This window comes from Balaenoptera borealis (assembly GCF_965194805.1).
Source record: "Balaenoptera borealis genome assembly, chromosome: 9".
Taxonomy (NCBI): Eukaryota; Metazoa; Chordata; class Mammalia; order Artiodactyla; family Balaenopteridae; genus Balaenoptera; species Balaenoptera borealis.
This window is the reverse complement of record NC_138873.1, coordinates 51,959,301-51,972,939: the sequence shown is the minus strand read 5'-3', so window position 1 is coordinate 51,972,939 and position 13,639 is coordinate 51,959,301. Positions and strand designations below refer to the sequence as shown.

The 13,639-nt window shown below is 44.3% G+C and overlaps 1 protein-coding gene and 1 long non-coding RNA gene across 2 annotated transcripts in view; one reads left to right on the top strand and one right to left on the bottom strand.

Annotated features, from left to right (window-relative positions):
- Positions 1-13,639, top strand: part of LOC309634646 — a 105,034-nt gene that overhangs the window by 27,745 nt on the left and 63,650 nt on the right. The gene's annotated exons all lie outside the window — the stretch shown is intronic.
- SCML4 (Scm polycomb group protein like 4) overlaps positions 1-13,639 on the bottom strand; it is a 124,722-nt gene that overhangs the window by 86,636 nt on the left and 24,447 nt on the right. The window contains 2 exon segments of the mRNA XM_082404807.1: positions 13,475-13,580; positions 13,582-13,639. Coding sequence (XP_082260933.1) covers positions 13,475-13,580; positions 13,582-13,639 — 164 coding nt within the window.

Here is a 13,639-nt window from a genome sequence, read left to right as displayed (position 1 = left end):
AGGGTTTGAATCCCAGCTCTGCCACTGCCTCTTTTCATCTCTGATTCAGCCATCTCCAAGGCCAAATCTCTGACCTGAGGGCAGTTGCCATATCTTTCTCTTGGTTCCTGGCTCTTTGCCCGTGTGGTGCTGGTAGCTGGACGAAGCCTTGAGCTCCGCCCAGTAAGAATCCTCCAGCCTGTCTGATGGCAAAGAACTGGCTTCCCCTGCCTTAGGGTTCAGGTGCTCCCGTGTGCTAATCGATAAATCGCTGGCAGCCAGAGAACGTGCATCAGCAACAGGGGAGGGAGAGGAGGGAAATTTAAATGAGTCTTAGGGGATTGGAAAATTATTTGGTGAAATGTTCCTAAGCTTTTTCTAATTAATATCCATAAATTTCAGGGGCCATGTGCGCTAACAGCTTTTGATTTATGATGTCTGTATTCTTGCACTGTATTTATGCCAAATTATGAAAAGGTAGCAAGACTCAAAGGAACCTTTTAAAAATGCTTTGGGACCCATCATGGGGTCGAGCCATTTATGTCAATCTTTGCCACTACTTGGTTAAAACAAGGGCTCTGGGTGCTGACAGCCGAGTAGCTAATTGGTGTTGGACCCCAGCCCACCAGGAGTCCTCCTCTTCTTAGAAACTTTTTCTTCCCTTCCTCCAGACCCCTGCCTCGGGTAAAACTTTTTAATGGCTGCTGAGGGCAAGGAGGAAAGCCCACCTTGGGTAAACTTCGTGGGGCCAGGTCTCACTCAGCTGCCACAACACAGAAATATTCCCAAGACCCCTAATTAAAATGCCTACAGTCAACCAATATGCTCCTGCTTCATTGCCCAGGGGTTGCAAAGCTCCCTGCTAATGCTGAACACTAACTAAATGCCGTGTCAGCCTTTCTTGTCCCATAACAATGTTATTGTCATATTTATTAGCACAATTCCCTGTTGGACACTGGTTGGACTATCTGAAAAGTGAGTTAAGCACTCTCCTTGGCTAGATTGGGAAAATGCTTGGCCATTCTGGCCATTTCCCTGAACACACATCAACTTTGCCATTTGTGATCACAGCAACTCCCCGCCAAAGACAAGCCGCCCTGCCGGTGTTCCTGCACTGGATGGGGAAGTTCTCGCAAACTGTAATTGTCTTGCATTCACAAAACTGTAAAATGACTAGGTTGTTGCCATTGTTTTTATTTCAAAGAACAGTTCTGTTATCTGTTTACTAAAATTTAACAACCTACAGCACTTCCATGAATTAATTACAGTGTGAGGGGAAAACAAACGCAAACATCACCCATCACGTTGTTCCAAATCACTTCAGCCCAATTGCTTGATATTCGGAATTCAGTTTACTTTTGCACATCTCCCTCAATTACTCCCTCCTGCTTTGTCTGTCTGGCTGCCTGCTTCCGCACTCATTTGTGGGAGACGTATTTTACCCAGAGTAATAGAGAAGTTGGATGAGGAAAAAAGAAAGCAAAAACAAAAACCTCTTTGGGATGTTTGACAAGGAAGGAAAGACATGTTACTATTACAATTTTGTTCTTGGCCACAACAGGGATGTACATCCCGATACCTTCCTTCTTCCTCCTTGCCCACCAGAAAAATATTCTCAAGTCGTGCAGCAGGAGAAGGTTAAGGATCTAAATACTATATATAAAGTCTGTGTGGAGAATATGTGTGGAGAATCAGGATCAGGAGAGTGATATGTGAGCAATGTCTTAAAAGACACAGAATTTCATCACATGGAGAAGTGAGGGATAACATGGGAAGAGAAAGTGAAAAAACACAGAGGCTTTGAGAATGTATGGGAAAGGGCAAAAGGCTCATATGGCCTTTTTCATTTCTATTTTTGCATATGTTTTATAATATGTATACTGCATTAATACAAGTGTATGTATATAATCTATGACTATACATATACTGGAAATGTGCGCTCAAGGAATTATTTGTGATGGAGAACACAGTCCAAACATTTGGCACCTATTGATGTAAGCAGTGGAGTCTATGTGAGATGTTTAAGCAGCTGAGTGACTAGAGTGGATCCATGTGTTACAAAGGTAACCTTGCTGCAATGCACGAAGTGGGTGAAGGGAGGAGGAACTGTAGCGAGAGGAGCAGGGCTGAAGCCCATGGTCCAGGAGAAGGGTGACAGTGAGGGCCTGAGCAAGGGCAATAGAGGGTGGAGGGAGGACCTGAAAGTGCAGGAACTCTTTCGGAAGTAGCATCCATTAGAACTTGGTTTCTAGTTGGAAGGCATGGGATGAGGAGAGTTAGGGATTCTGAAACTGTTATCTTGGGTAGCTGAGGAAGCAGGGATCGCTTTCATGAAGTCAGAATAAAGGAGAAGGAGAAGATGTGGGGAAGGGAGCAAATAATGAGTCCAGTTTTGGAAATGTTGAGTTTAGGGTACCTGTGGAACACGTAGGTGGAGATGTCCATAAAAACAGTTGAAATTCCAACCTGGAAGTTGGGAAGCTAGCCAAGCAAGTCTTTGGGTGCATAACCCCCTCATGTAACCACCCATCCCCCTTTCTGTCCATACATCTCCTTCGATCCCTCCAGAAAACACAGGGAGCAGCTCCACGCCAGGCCTGCTGCTCTCGTGGTCCAGGGAAGAGGCAGCTAACAGAGAGGCCATTCCTGGGCTGATAAGGCACTAGCCACTTCAAGCATGGCCCCTGTCCTGGAGGCTCACACAACAATCCTGATGCTACCACTATCAGCTGAGGAGCTCAAACACAAGGGCACTCATTCTCACTCCCCTCACTACAGCCCTCTTCACACTGCCTGCCACATCGAGGCCAAGAGTCACCAGAAATCTTCAGTCAGGGGCATCAAGTGGTATGCAGATAAATAAAGTCACCCCAAAAGCCCCCAGAAAACCCCTGGCCCCCAAGTAAGGCGGCTATCCCAGTGCTTTCTCTCAATGCCTGGACACCAACCGAAACCATGACAGGCCAGTCAAAGCCAATTCACACCATCAAATATGAGTGAGGAGAGTGCTTGAGTTATATGTTATAGCAAAGTATTTTCAAACTTCTTCATGCACAACCATCACATATTGCCCATCCTCAAATCAGGGATTCTAGGAAAACTTTACAGGTTAACGTTGACAGTGGCTCTGGCCTGGGATTCAAGAATGCAAGCTCTTCATCCTAACCCTGCTACTGTCATAGACCCTGCAACAAGGGCGCATCAGTCTCCTTGCAACGAAGCTTGTTAACCAGCACACATGCATCCAAACATCAGTGTCAAAATTCAGGTCACAATAATTATTATTCATTTTCAACAGGTTAATCTCTCAAGAATAAGAGGAAACTCCCAGATTGAAGAGTTTAAGAAAATCTAGTTAAAGGGTTGAACCTTAGATTAATAATTTTCACTTGAATAGAATCTGTATCCTCAAGACTCCCCCACCCAACTGGTGCACAAAGCATCTTAGGATATCTCCTAAGACATCCTAAGATGCCTTGTGTCCTACTGGGAGAGGTAGAATGCACAGTGGGAGCTGTGTCCACAGCATAAACTCTGAGGCGCTATCAGTACAACCCTCCTTGTTGAGTTCCATCAACGTCATGAACTTTGTGAACTTGCACCACTGGGGGAGGAGGAGAGAGGGGGAGACTCCAGTTGCCATTTAAAAAGAATCTGGAGACATCAGATCACCTCCTCTGCCCTGAGGGGAGTGTTGGAACCTTTGTGAGGTAGGTCCCCCGGCCATCTGGAGTGGGTTCGACAGATAAGTGACTGACCTAAAATTCAAAGAAATGTAGGTGTTTGCTAAGTCATAAGAGACCATCATGAGGCACATTTAGCATTGATAGTTTCCAGGGAAATAGATGAAAACTGTCAGCTGAAATCTTAAAACTGCTGTGCACTGAATTGTACACCCCCAAAATTCATATGTTAAAGGCTTAACCCCCAATGTGATTATATTTGGAGAGGGCCTTTAAAGAGGTAATTAAGATTAAATGAGGTCATAAGTGTGGGAGCCTGATCCAATGGGACTGATGTCCTTATAAGAAGAGGGAGAGACACCAGGGGTACCCACGCACAGAGGAAAGGCTGTGTGAGGACACAGCAAAAAGGTAGCCATTTACAAGCCAAGGAAAGAGGCCTCAGGAGAAGTGAAACCACTAACACCTTGATCTTGGACTTCTAGACTCCAGAATTGTGAGAAAATAAATTTCTGTTGTTTAAACCACTCAGTTTCTGGTATTTTATTATGACAGCCCAATCAGACTAACACAGGCACTATGAATATTTTCTTCTTTAGTACCAGAAAGAGATCACTGCTGTTTTCATCCTATAGATATATAATCAAAATAAATACAACTTGTTTTTGTGAACTTCCTTGTTTTCTTTAATGTATTGTTTGCTTCTTGTTGTTCCTCATGTTACTTCTGAATCAACCTACCCCTACTCCTTTCTCTAGTCTGACCAGAACTCATCACTTCAGGGAGTGGAAGTTCCATCCCTCTCTCAGACATCGAAGATAGGGTGAAGACAATTACAGGCTCTGCTGATTTGCAGCAGTCTGTGTAAATGAGGGCTGCCCAGAATGCCCCCAGTCAAAAGGAATCCTCCTGGAGAAAAAGATGTGTCTTCTTCAATCCCACTGAAGTGCCCACCACTGATTTTCTGTTCTGCTATGACACTAAGTCAAAGAGGTCAAAGAGATAAAAATGCTGCCCTAAAGACTTTTTATTCCACTTCCAAGGGCAGTTTAGACACAAATTCACAGAGAGGGGACAGTGGGTCAGTGAAATTGATGGTGCTACACAGCATCATCCAAACAAGCCCAGCCCAGAGGGGGAATGAAAATGTTCAGCTCCCCTCATGGTCATGAGACACGGACCTATCATAGCTCCTATGACGCCACATCGTATACATCACATCTGAGCTCCTTGTCACCACTGAGCCAGACTTCACATTACATATTGAGACAGGGTGTCCAGCGACCCTGACTTCTGGGGCAGACATTCTCTCACCGGAGAACCAAGCTTGCTGTGACATACAGTCCTGTGCAGGAGCTGGCAGGGAGCCCGAACGGCTGCTGCAGAACTGTGGGCAGCCCAAGGCACCGACAGCAAACGTGGCAGCCAGCTGGGAGAGGCAGGGAACGGCCACTCCCAGGAAGGCAGCCAGAAGACTGAAGGGTGGCTCAAACCTCCCCAGAAGTAAGAGTCACCAACAGGGACATTCTCTAAAAGCTGCTCTGAAAGCCAAAGAATAACTCTTCCAGGAGACACTATGGGAAGGATTCAGAGGATCACAGTCTCTATGGGTGAACTAAGCAATATCACCAAGGATTTCAGCTCCAAACCCTCAGACCAGAGATAGGGATGGCCTAGGGCACAGTGGAGTGCTTAGCAAACTTCGGATCCTTAGCTACAACCTTCGCAATATTTGTCATGTCTGAACACCTCCTATGATGGTTAATTTTACGTGTCAACTTGACTGAACCGTGGGGTAACCAGATATTTGGTCAAACTTTATTCTAAGTGTATCTGTGAGGATGTTTTCGGATGAGATTAACATTTGACTCTGTAGACTGAGTAAAGCAGATTTGCCCTCTCTAATGTGGGTGGGGCTCATCCAATCAGGTGAAGGCCTGAATAGAACATAAAGGCTGAGTAAGAGGGAACTCCTCCTGCCTGATGGCCTTTGAGCTGGGACATCATTTTATTCCTGCCCTCAGACTTGAACTGAAACATCAACTCTTTTTGGTTCTCAAGTCTTCCAGCTTTCAGACTAGAACTAGACCATTGGCTCTCCTGGGTCTCCAGCTTGCTTTGCTGACCACAGATCGTAGAACTTCTCAGTCTCCATAATCATGGGAGCCAATTCCTTTTTTTTTTTTTTTTTTTTTTGGCCGCTCCGCACGGCTTGCAGAATCTTAGTTCCCCAACCAGGGATTGAACCCGGCCCCTCGGCAGTGAAAGCGCCAAGTCCTAACCACTGGACCAGCAGGGAATTCCCTGCCAACATCTTATAATAGATCTCTATCTCTAATCTGTCTGTCTATCTATCCATCTATACTATTGGTTCTGTTTCTCTGGAGAACCCTAATAATACACCCCCTGTACCATATTTACTTAATACCTACTAAATCTTTAAATAGCCTATTTAAATAAATGCATTTTAAAATGCAACTTTGTCATATTGACAAGTTTAAATCAAATATTTTTGTTAAAAATATAAATATATAAGCTAACTGTAAAATTAAATACACACTTATTAAAATAATAGTTCCCCTGAAAACACACACTTCTGGTAACTGTATATGGTACAAAACTTCTGTCTCTCATTTCAGTCCCTAGCAAATGGAGATCAACTATATTTTATAGTGAATTTTACCCTCCTTTCAAGTGGAAAATCCTTTCCTCTTAGGCATCAAAAGTAATACTCAATACAACAGAGAGAATGCTATTACTATGTGCTTCAGTTATCAGTTGCTACACTTAAAACTACACCAAGCTTTGGCTTATTATGTAGGTCTCACCGTTTTGTGGGTCAGGAATTCAGGAAAGGCTCAACTGGGCAGTTTGTCTCTGATCCTTGTGGCATCAGCTGGGGAGGCTGGGACAGGAAGATCCACTTCCAGGATGGTATCTTCACTCACATGTCTAGTGGCTCCGTGTTTCCTGCCTATTCCTCTCTCCCCTTGGCGTCTCATCCTCCAGCGCCTCTCCACAGAGCTTTGACTTCTTATGGCCTGGTAGCCCTGGAGCAGTCACACTTCTTATGTGGCGGCTCAGTGCTCCAAGGGCGAGCATTCGGAGAGTCCCAGAGGTTCCCCCTGTCTATCCTGGAACGTGACTTCCGCCACATCCTATGAGCCAAGGAAGTCACTTAGGACAGCCCAGAGTCGAAGAGAGGGAACTAGACTCCACAGCTCCATGGGAGGAATGTCAAAGAATCTGTGCCATCTTTATTCCTTCACCCCATTCTTACGTACTGAAGAAGGAGAAAGTCCTCAGACATGGGATTTCCACATCATGGATAAAAGTGGATCGTCTAAGAACTAAGGCAGGAGCCAGGTCACACTGGAGCAAAGGCATCAGTTGGAAGTCAGGCACACCTAGCTTTGACACCAGTTATACCACTTGCCGGGTGACCTTGAGTTTAAACTCACTGAATCTCGGGGGTGGGGGAGTGTTCTCTGTAAAGTGGAATAATGGTATGTTCCAGGGCTATCGTGTGGATACCTAGTAAAAAGACTTACTTTAGTCAGTAAGAGTTAATGCTTTTAAGCAAACCCAGAAAAAACTGATGATTTTACAAAGGTATTTTTAAAATACTGTATCTATGATAAAACCTATTCATACTCTGAAGGAGAATGAGACATGATACAAAGAGCCTTCTCACTTAGCTTAAAGCTGCAGTTTTTGGAGGAAATTCGCGGGCGAGCATCTTCTCAGAATGTCAAAGTTACCCCCAAATTCCTGCCATGATATTTGAGATGGCTCTGCTTAGTAATCATGTAGGGAGCTGGCAAAACAGAACCATCTTTTTTCTAAGCCATAATTAGTCAGGTGTTTGGGGAGGGAGGAGAGAGTGAAATGCATGGCAGTTGGCATGCTCTGATCCACAGGTGCTCGGCGGTGGTGATCACACCCCTGCAGAGGGGCATTTTGGAAATGCGCTGATCCAATGCAGGGGGCAGGGTAAGCATTACTGTACTTGGAGGGCAGAGACGAGGGACGCTGGGTGCACGCAGCTGTCGCACATAATGAAGCACTTGCTCACCGTATAGTCACGTAAGTGAAGACCTCGTTTTTCTGAATCTAGAACTAACTTCGTTTTGCATATAAACATAATGTATTTCTATTCAGCTATAATATTTTCCAGGAATTCAGTTAGTACATAAACCAAGGAAAGACTGTTCTCTATTTTGTTGTTTACCATTTTAGAAAATCATGTCACTGGCAGCAGCACAAGCTTGTGCTATCCAAGTCTCCAGTATCACTCGCCTGTTTTAGCTGCACTGAAGGTAGCAAATGTCAAGCACCTGATCACGTCACTGGCATCCAACCTCCAAATCCTGGCTCCAACACAAAAAGTGCGAATGCCCCGAAGTCGGTTTTCACCTTGGGTTTTTCGCCTCAATTGTTCTTGTTTTCTCTTACCAAGGCCCTGTCAAAACAGGATGCAAATCCTGAGGCCAGTCCCAGGCCTGCTCAAAGACTGCAGTCAAGGCAGACCCTCACACAGGGCCGCTGTAAGTGTTAACACCAGTCTGGTGAGAGGGCTCAGGGCCTGGCTCCGGACACCAGAGAAAAACACACTCCTTGGCCTTCCACCCTGGTTTTCTCATCAGAATGATGATGTCCCAGGATGACTTGTGGACGAATGCTAAAGGGAACATAGAAAATCCTTCCTTCCAAAAGAAAACGAACGACCCATAAAGCTCTGTGAGCTGACAGCCTTGTGCTACTGTCGGCTATTACTGAATCCTTTCTGAACTGCACCAGGGGATATAGGAGGGAGGGTGACGCCCAAGTCCTCCTTGGAAGAGGGATGGAATAGGCTCTCTCCTCTGGGTTGTATCTTTGTTCAGTGCCATTTTCCCTGGGCTGGACTAGGACCTAACCAGAGTAATTCTTTGCTCTGCCCAGATCAGCCTTTGCTCCCAAGTTTAGTGTCCATCTTCAGGAAAGGCTGTATATTTCTTTAGAATGAATTTCAGCCATATGTGTGTGTTTTAAAAGAACTGGGGCTTTTGCTCTAGAATGGTCAGCACAGAGACACAAAAAGGGCAAAGTCTTTTGTCACCAAATATTCAGCTCACGAAAGTTGAGTCACCATCACAGGGCTAACCAGACAACGTCACCACCTTTCAAAGCACAGCATTGACACTATTTTTCCCTGGCACATTAATTTTCTCACAACAGCCAACTCCACTCCTCTGCTTCTGTACTGAATGCCCTCTGGAGACAGTAAGACCACCATTCCTCAGTCCAGCCCCTTCCCCAAAGGGCTCAAAGGAGTGTGCAATCCTTCCTAAAAAGCAGCAACACTGGGACCAAGTTCCATTTATGTGATCAATAAATGAAGCTGATGAAAAAGAATGCACACCTGCCTCCCCACAAATAAAAATTTAGGGAGAACGTGTCTGAGTTTGTGGGAGAGTAAAGAGGAGTTTATACAGTTTGGTGCCACCAGATTCTCTATAAATCACAACTGGTCAAACAGTAACAATAGCAATGCCAGGGAGGCCCGCGATGTGGATCTCGGAATATACTCCTGTTACTCCAGGTGTCACATAGACTCAGTGGAATGACTTTTCAGCCTACTGCAAAGTGAGAATTGTCACTGGGTAATAAACTCCTTTCTGTCCTAAAATAATCACTGCAAGAAGCAGTGATAGTCCACGAAGTAATCACTTCAAGAAGCAAGAGGTGTTTTAGCTCCTCAGTGGTGGCAAAGTGCTTCTTCAGATTGAAAAATGCTGATTTATTCCAGAATGCGGAAATCCTGCTGGCTGTTCGTCTCCGTCCCCCGCTCCTGAAGGCAGGGATGTTCTGGCCTGTGTCAGAACTGCCAGTTTAACCCAGTAGGAAGTTTTGTCTCCAGCACCCTGTTCGCCAGGTCTGTTGGCCGAGAGAAGCAACAGCTCACCAACGCTAACATGTGAAGAACCCAGAGGGTGGAGAGAGAGGTCTGACTCCTGGAAGGAGTGATCTGCACACATCGCCACTTGCCTTCCAGCTGCTGTGGCCAAAAAGCAGCGTCCCTCCTCAGGCTGCCCCTGAATGCCACCCACAAGTGACCAACAGCACCGGGGAGTGGGGCACGGGGGTTTTGTTGCGGGGCAGGCTGCTCTGAAGTGCCCGGTGCTCCTCTACCTCCTCGGACATTTATACACATAGGTCAGGATAAGCCAGATTTCAAACAGCCCTGAGCACGTCTAAAATGGCCTGCAGCTCCACTTCTTTGAGCCTCAGTCTGAACCTCGGCATCTGACAACCCCAGGGTGAGAGTCTGAAGACGTATTAAGGAACGAACCCTTGCCAGAACTGAAACCGAGATGAGTGCAGCAATGAAAAACACTTAGAACCTCGTGGGCTCGCAGCCAAACACTCGAACTTGGTTTGAACGTCCCAACAAATGCAGGATTCGCCACAGCGATTTACAGCAGAGATTCTAGCAGAGATTTACAGCAGAGACTAGCGTGTGGTGCTCTTGCAAAGGCAGAGGTTTTGGGGGGAAAGGTAGAAAAGGAAAATGAAGAAAGAGAAAGCGACAGATGCAAATGCAATCCAAACACTCTGAGTCACTCTTTCAACCTCAGAAATTGTACAATTTGAGTGATCCTAATGGTCTTTGAAGTACATTGGAAAATGTCGCAATAGATGTTTGAATTAAAATCCAGTAGGTTTGCCAAAAGACCAATTGTTAAAAATTGGCAAGATTCCAGAGAACTTACTAGGCTGCAGACTGCCCGGGGCTGAGAGAATTGCTAATTCCAAAGAAAGTTAATTATCACCTTATTGATAAAGGGGTAATTTTTAAAGCTTATGGTGTGGCTTTTGTGACTCAATTAAAATTTAGAGTAATTTACTAGACACAGTGGCGGCTTCTGTTACATTATATAGTATAAAACCATTTGATTTTTCTCCCAGGGGCTGTTTTTAATCCCCCTGGCCTCTCCTCACCTGTCTGCCTTTGAAGGCAACAAAAACATTAAAAACATGTAAATCTCAAACCAGCCTTTTGAGAGATTGCAGGATTAAGAAGTAAGATGTCCAGGAGACACTTAAACAAAGCTCTCTCCTAGAAATGTCAGATTTGTCCACCGAAATTAAGAATCACATGGGCTCACACCAAAAGGGACTGCTTTCACAAACTTCATTTGCAAAATGTGACACCTAATTTTATGCCCTTTGTTAATATGATGGGAAAAGAGTCTTTCCTCATCTCTTTTCCCTTCTCTCCCACACCATCTGCAAATAAAAGCAGAGGCTCTGTGGAAGAAAAGCCTCAGGGAATGAAACTGGAGGTGCTTGGGCTGTGAAGCTCCCAGACGGTGTCACCTCCTGCTCTCTCCAGGACGTGCTGATCGGGGTAAGCACGCCCGGCCACCTGGCGTCAGTGTGACGCTGAGACTTCCAGGGGTACAGACTCGGGAGGAACCTCGTCCCTCGGAGCTCTGCCCGGGGCCCCAGGGAGCCAGTTCCGAGCTCCGCCCCACCTCTGGCTGCCAGGACCCCGTGTTCGCTCTAAAGTGTCTTCAGGAGCGACTGAATGTGTGTGATGTGTCAGCCAGCCACGCCGAACTGCAGACCTCCAAAACACTCTAAACTATAACTTCCCACGTGTGCGTAAAGATTATTTCTCTCTGAGCATTCCTTGTTTTGATTTAAGGGCACTTCCGCAATGTTTCCTTAAACTTGTTGAAATATTTAAGATCCAAAATTTAGATTAAAAAATGCATAAAAGCCGCCACAGTATGAGAGGTTTCTGCTTGTGATTTTTCACATCATTTAAAGTTTAAAATTTTTTTTAAATTCTTTGTACTCTGGGGCATCTCTTGAATTTTATAATAAGCAACTGTTATTTCACATTTTAAAAGTCATTATTCTTTCAAATTTTCAATATAAAAGTTTTACAGCAGAGACAGTACCTGGGGCTGGCTCGTGTTCTAGCAGCTGGTCTGCTTGTCTTACCTGCTGTTGGAGGAGCCCCTGCGACCCCAGCCCACAGAAGCCAAGAACTAGAAAGTGAAACTGCTTCTGCTGGTTTCACTTGCCTCAAAAACACACCACCAAAAGCAGATAAATGACCCAAAGCAATTTACTCTTGTATCTCTTATTGTTTTCTTTCTATTATTGTTCATTTACTTGTCAGTTTTTTTTATTCTTGCTGTTGTCCTGGTTTCGGGGGGGGGGGTGGGGGGTGGTCCTGGCAGCAAAATAGAAGTCATTTTAGTGGCATAGGGAAGAAATTTAAACACGTTAAACATAAAAGAACTGGGTGTTTGCGGAATTTTCACTTTTCTTATAATTCCACAAATCAAGAAGACATAAATTATTTACCAAAATATTACACAGCCTCTCCACATACACAAAGATAAAAAAAAACATTCATATTTTTAAAAATATCTGTCGCAAATATGTTTGAAAGGTAGATTGTGAAGCCAAGCCACCAGACAACTTCCCTGAAACTGAAGGCTCTACGTTCACATTTTATTTGAGTTTAGACGATTCGCTACTGCTTTTCTAGGTAATCTTCACCGAGCACTGTTGTTCAAATACCCGCTTCATTTCTTCGGGCTAGTTCTACCAAACAACACACACAAAAATGCTGCACATGAATATTGCACCCCTAGGTAGTTTACTTTTCCACACTATAAATTCCTTCATAGTTATTTTTATGCTTTCACTCCAAATATCCTATCTTATATATATATTTTAAAGTCTTGAGGGAAAAAAAAAAGCAACTATGTTTCTCACTCTTCAAAAATGACTCCTCTGGTTGAAAAGGAAGAAAAACAGAGTATACAACAAACATCTGGATTCTGAAGTGACTGGATTACTTTCTCACATACCACAATTTCTGAGACCAACCAAAAAGCCACTTTCTCAGGAAGCTACTGATTGTCGGACCCTCTTGAGTATCATCACAGAATCCAGGGCCTCCTCTCCTTCACTGTTTCAGGTAACGGAAAGAACTTTTGAGCACCTCAACCATCAATCTAATGATTACCTGCAGCTCGCACCTCACCCTCATCCACTGTCCTGTCCTGCTCAGCAAGCAATCACGCCCCTGGATTCAAGTCACACAAAGCCCTACCTGGAAGGAGGTGACTCTGTATTTAAACTTGGGAAAACTGCTCCTGACACTCCATAGTCACCTGGTTTTTTTCCCCAAAACTAACCAACGCCAGCAACTAGCAATAAATAGTATTCTCATCTATCCTGGTAAATTAGGAGAAACTAGTACAAAGGCATATAAAATATTCCATCTGAGATAGAAAAAACAAAATTCAACTTTAAAAACCACTCTTACATGTTCACAACATACTGATTATAAAAATTAAATTTTAGGTGAATATTTTTATCCCAAGACATACTACAATTTTTTAAATTAAAAAACAGAACAAAGCAAAGTGAAATCATCATGCCAAAAAAAAAAACCAAACTAACCAATTATTTGAGTGCACATTTGGGAAAAAAAATAACTTTCTACATATTCAAATGCAGAGTGAAAGAGTAGTTTATGTACCCCAAATTGATAAACTATATAATTCTATACTATGTCTTCCCCTCTGAGATCTGGTCAAGAAATCAAACACTGTATTTTGAGTAGGAGGAACTAAAGTTTACCTGCCTGCCTCAGAGGTTTTAGTGCAGGACACTCGTGCATTGCCATAAATGTAGGCATGCAATCCAGAAGAACTGAAACAGGTAATCTGTTATGCTTATAGTGAAAAGAGAAGGATCCCATGTCAACGGCACACCCTCCGATTGTGCATCTCCCTTACCTACAGCTCGTTCACCAGAGCCCTGATCAGGTTCTTTACCAGGCCGGGAATGTTGACTCAGAAGACAGATGACTTTCAGTACATGCAAACCGAGTATTGCAAAAGCTAATCTTCCACCCGTGTGTTAGTAGCTCACAGTTAGTCTCCAGCAGCCCTGCTCTCCGG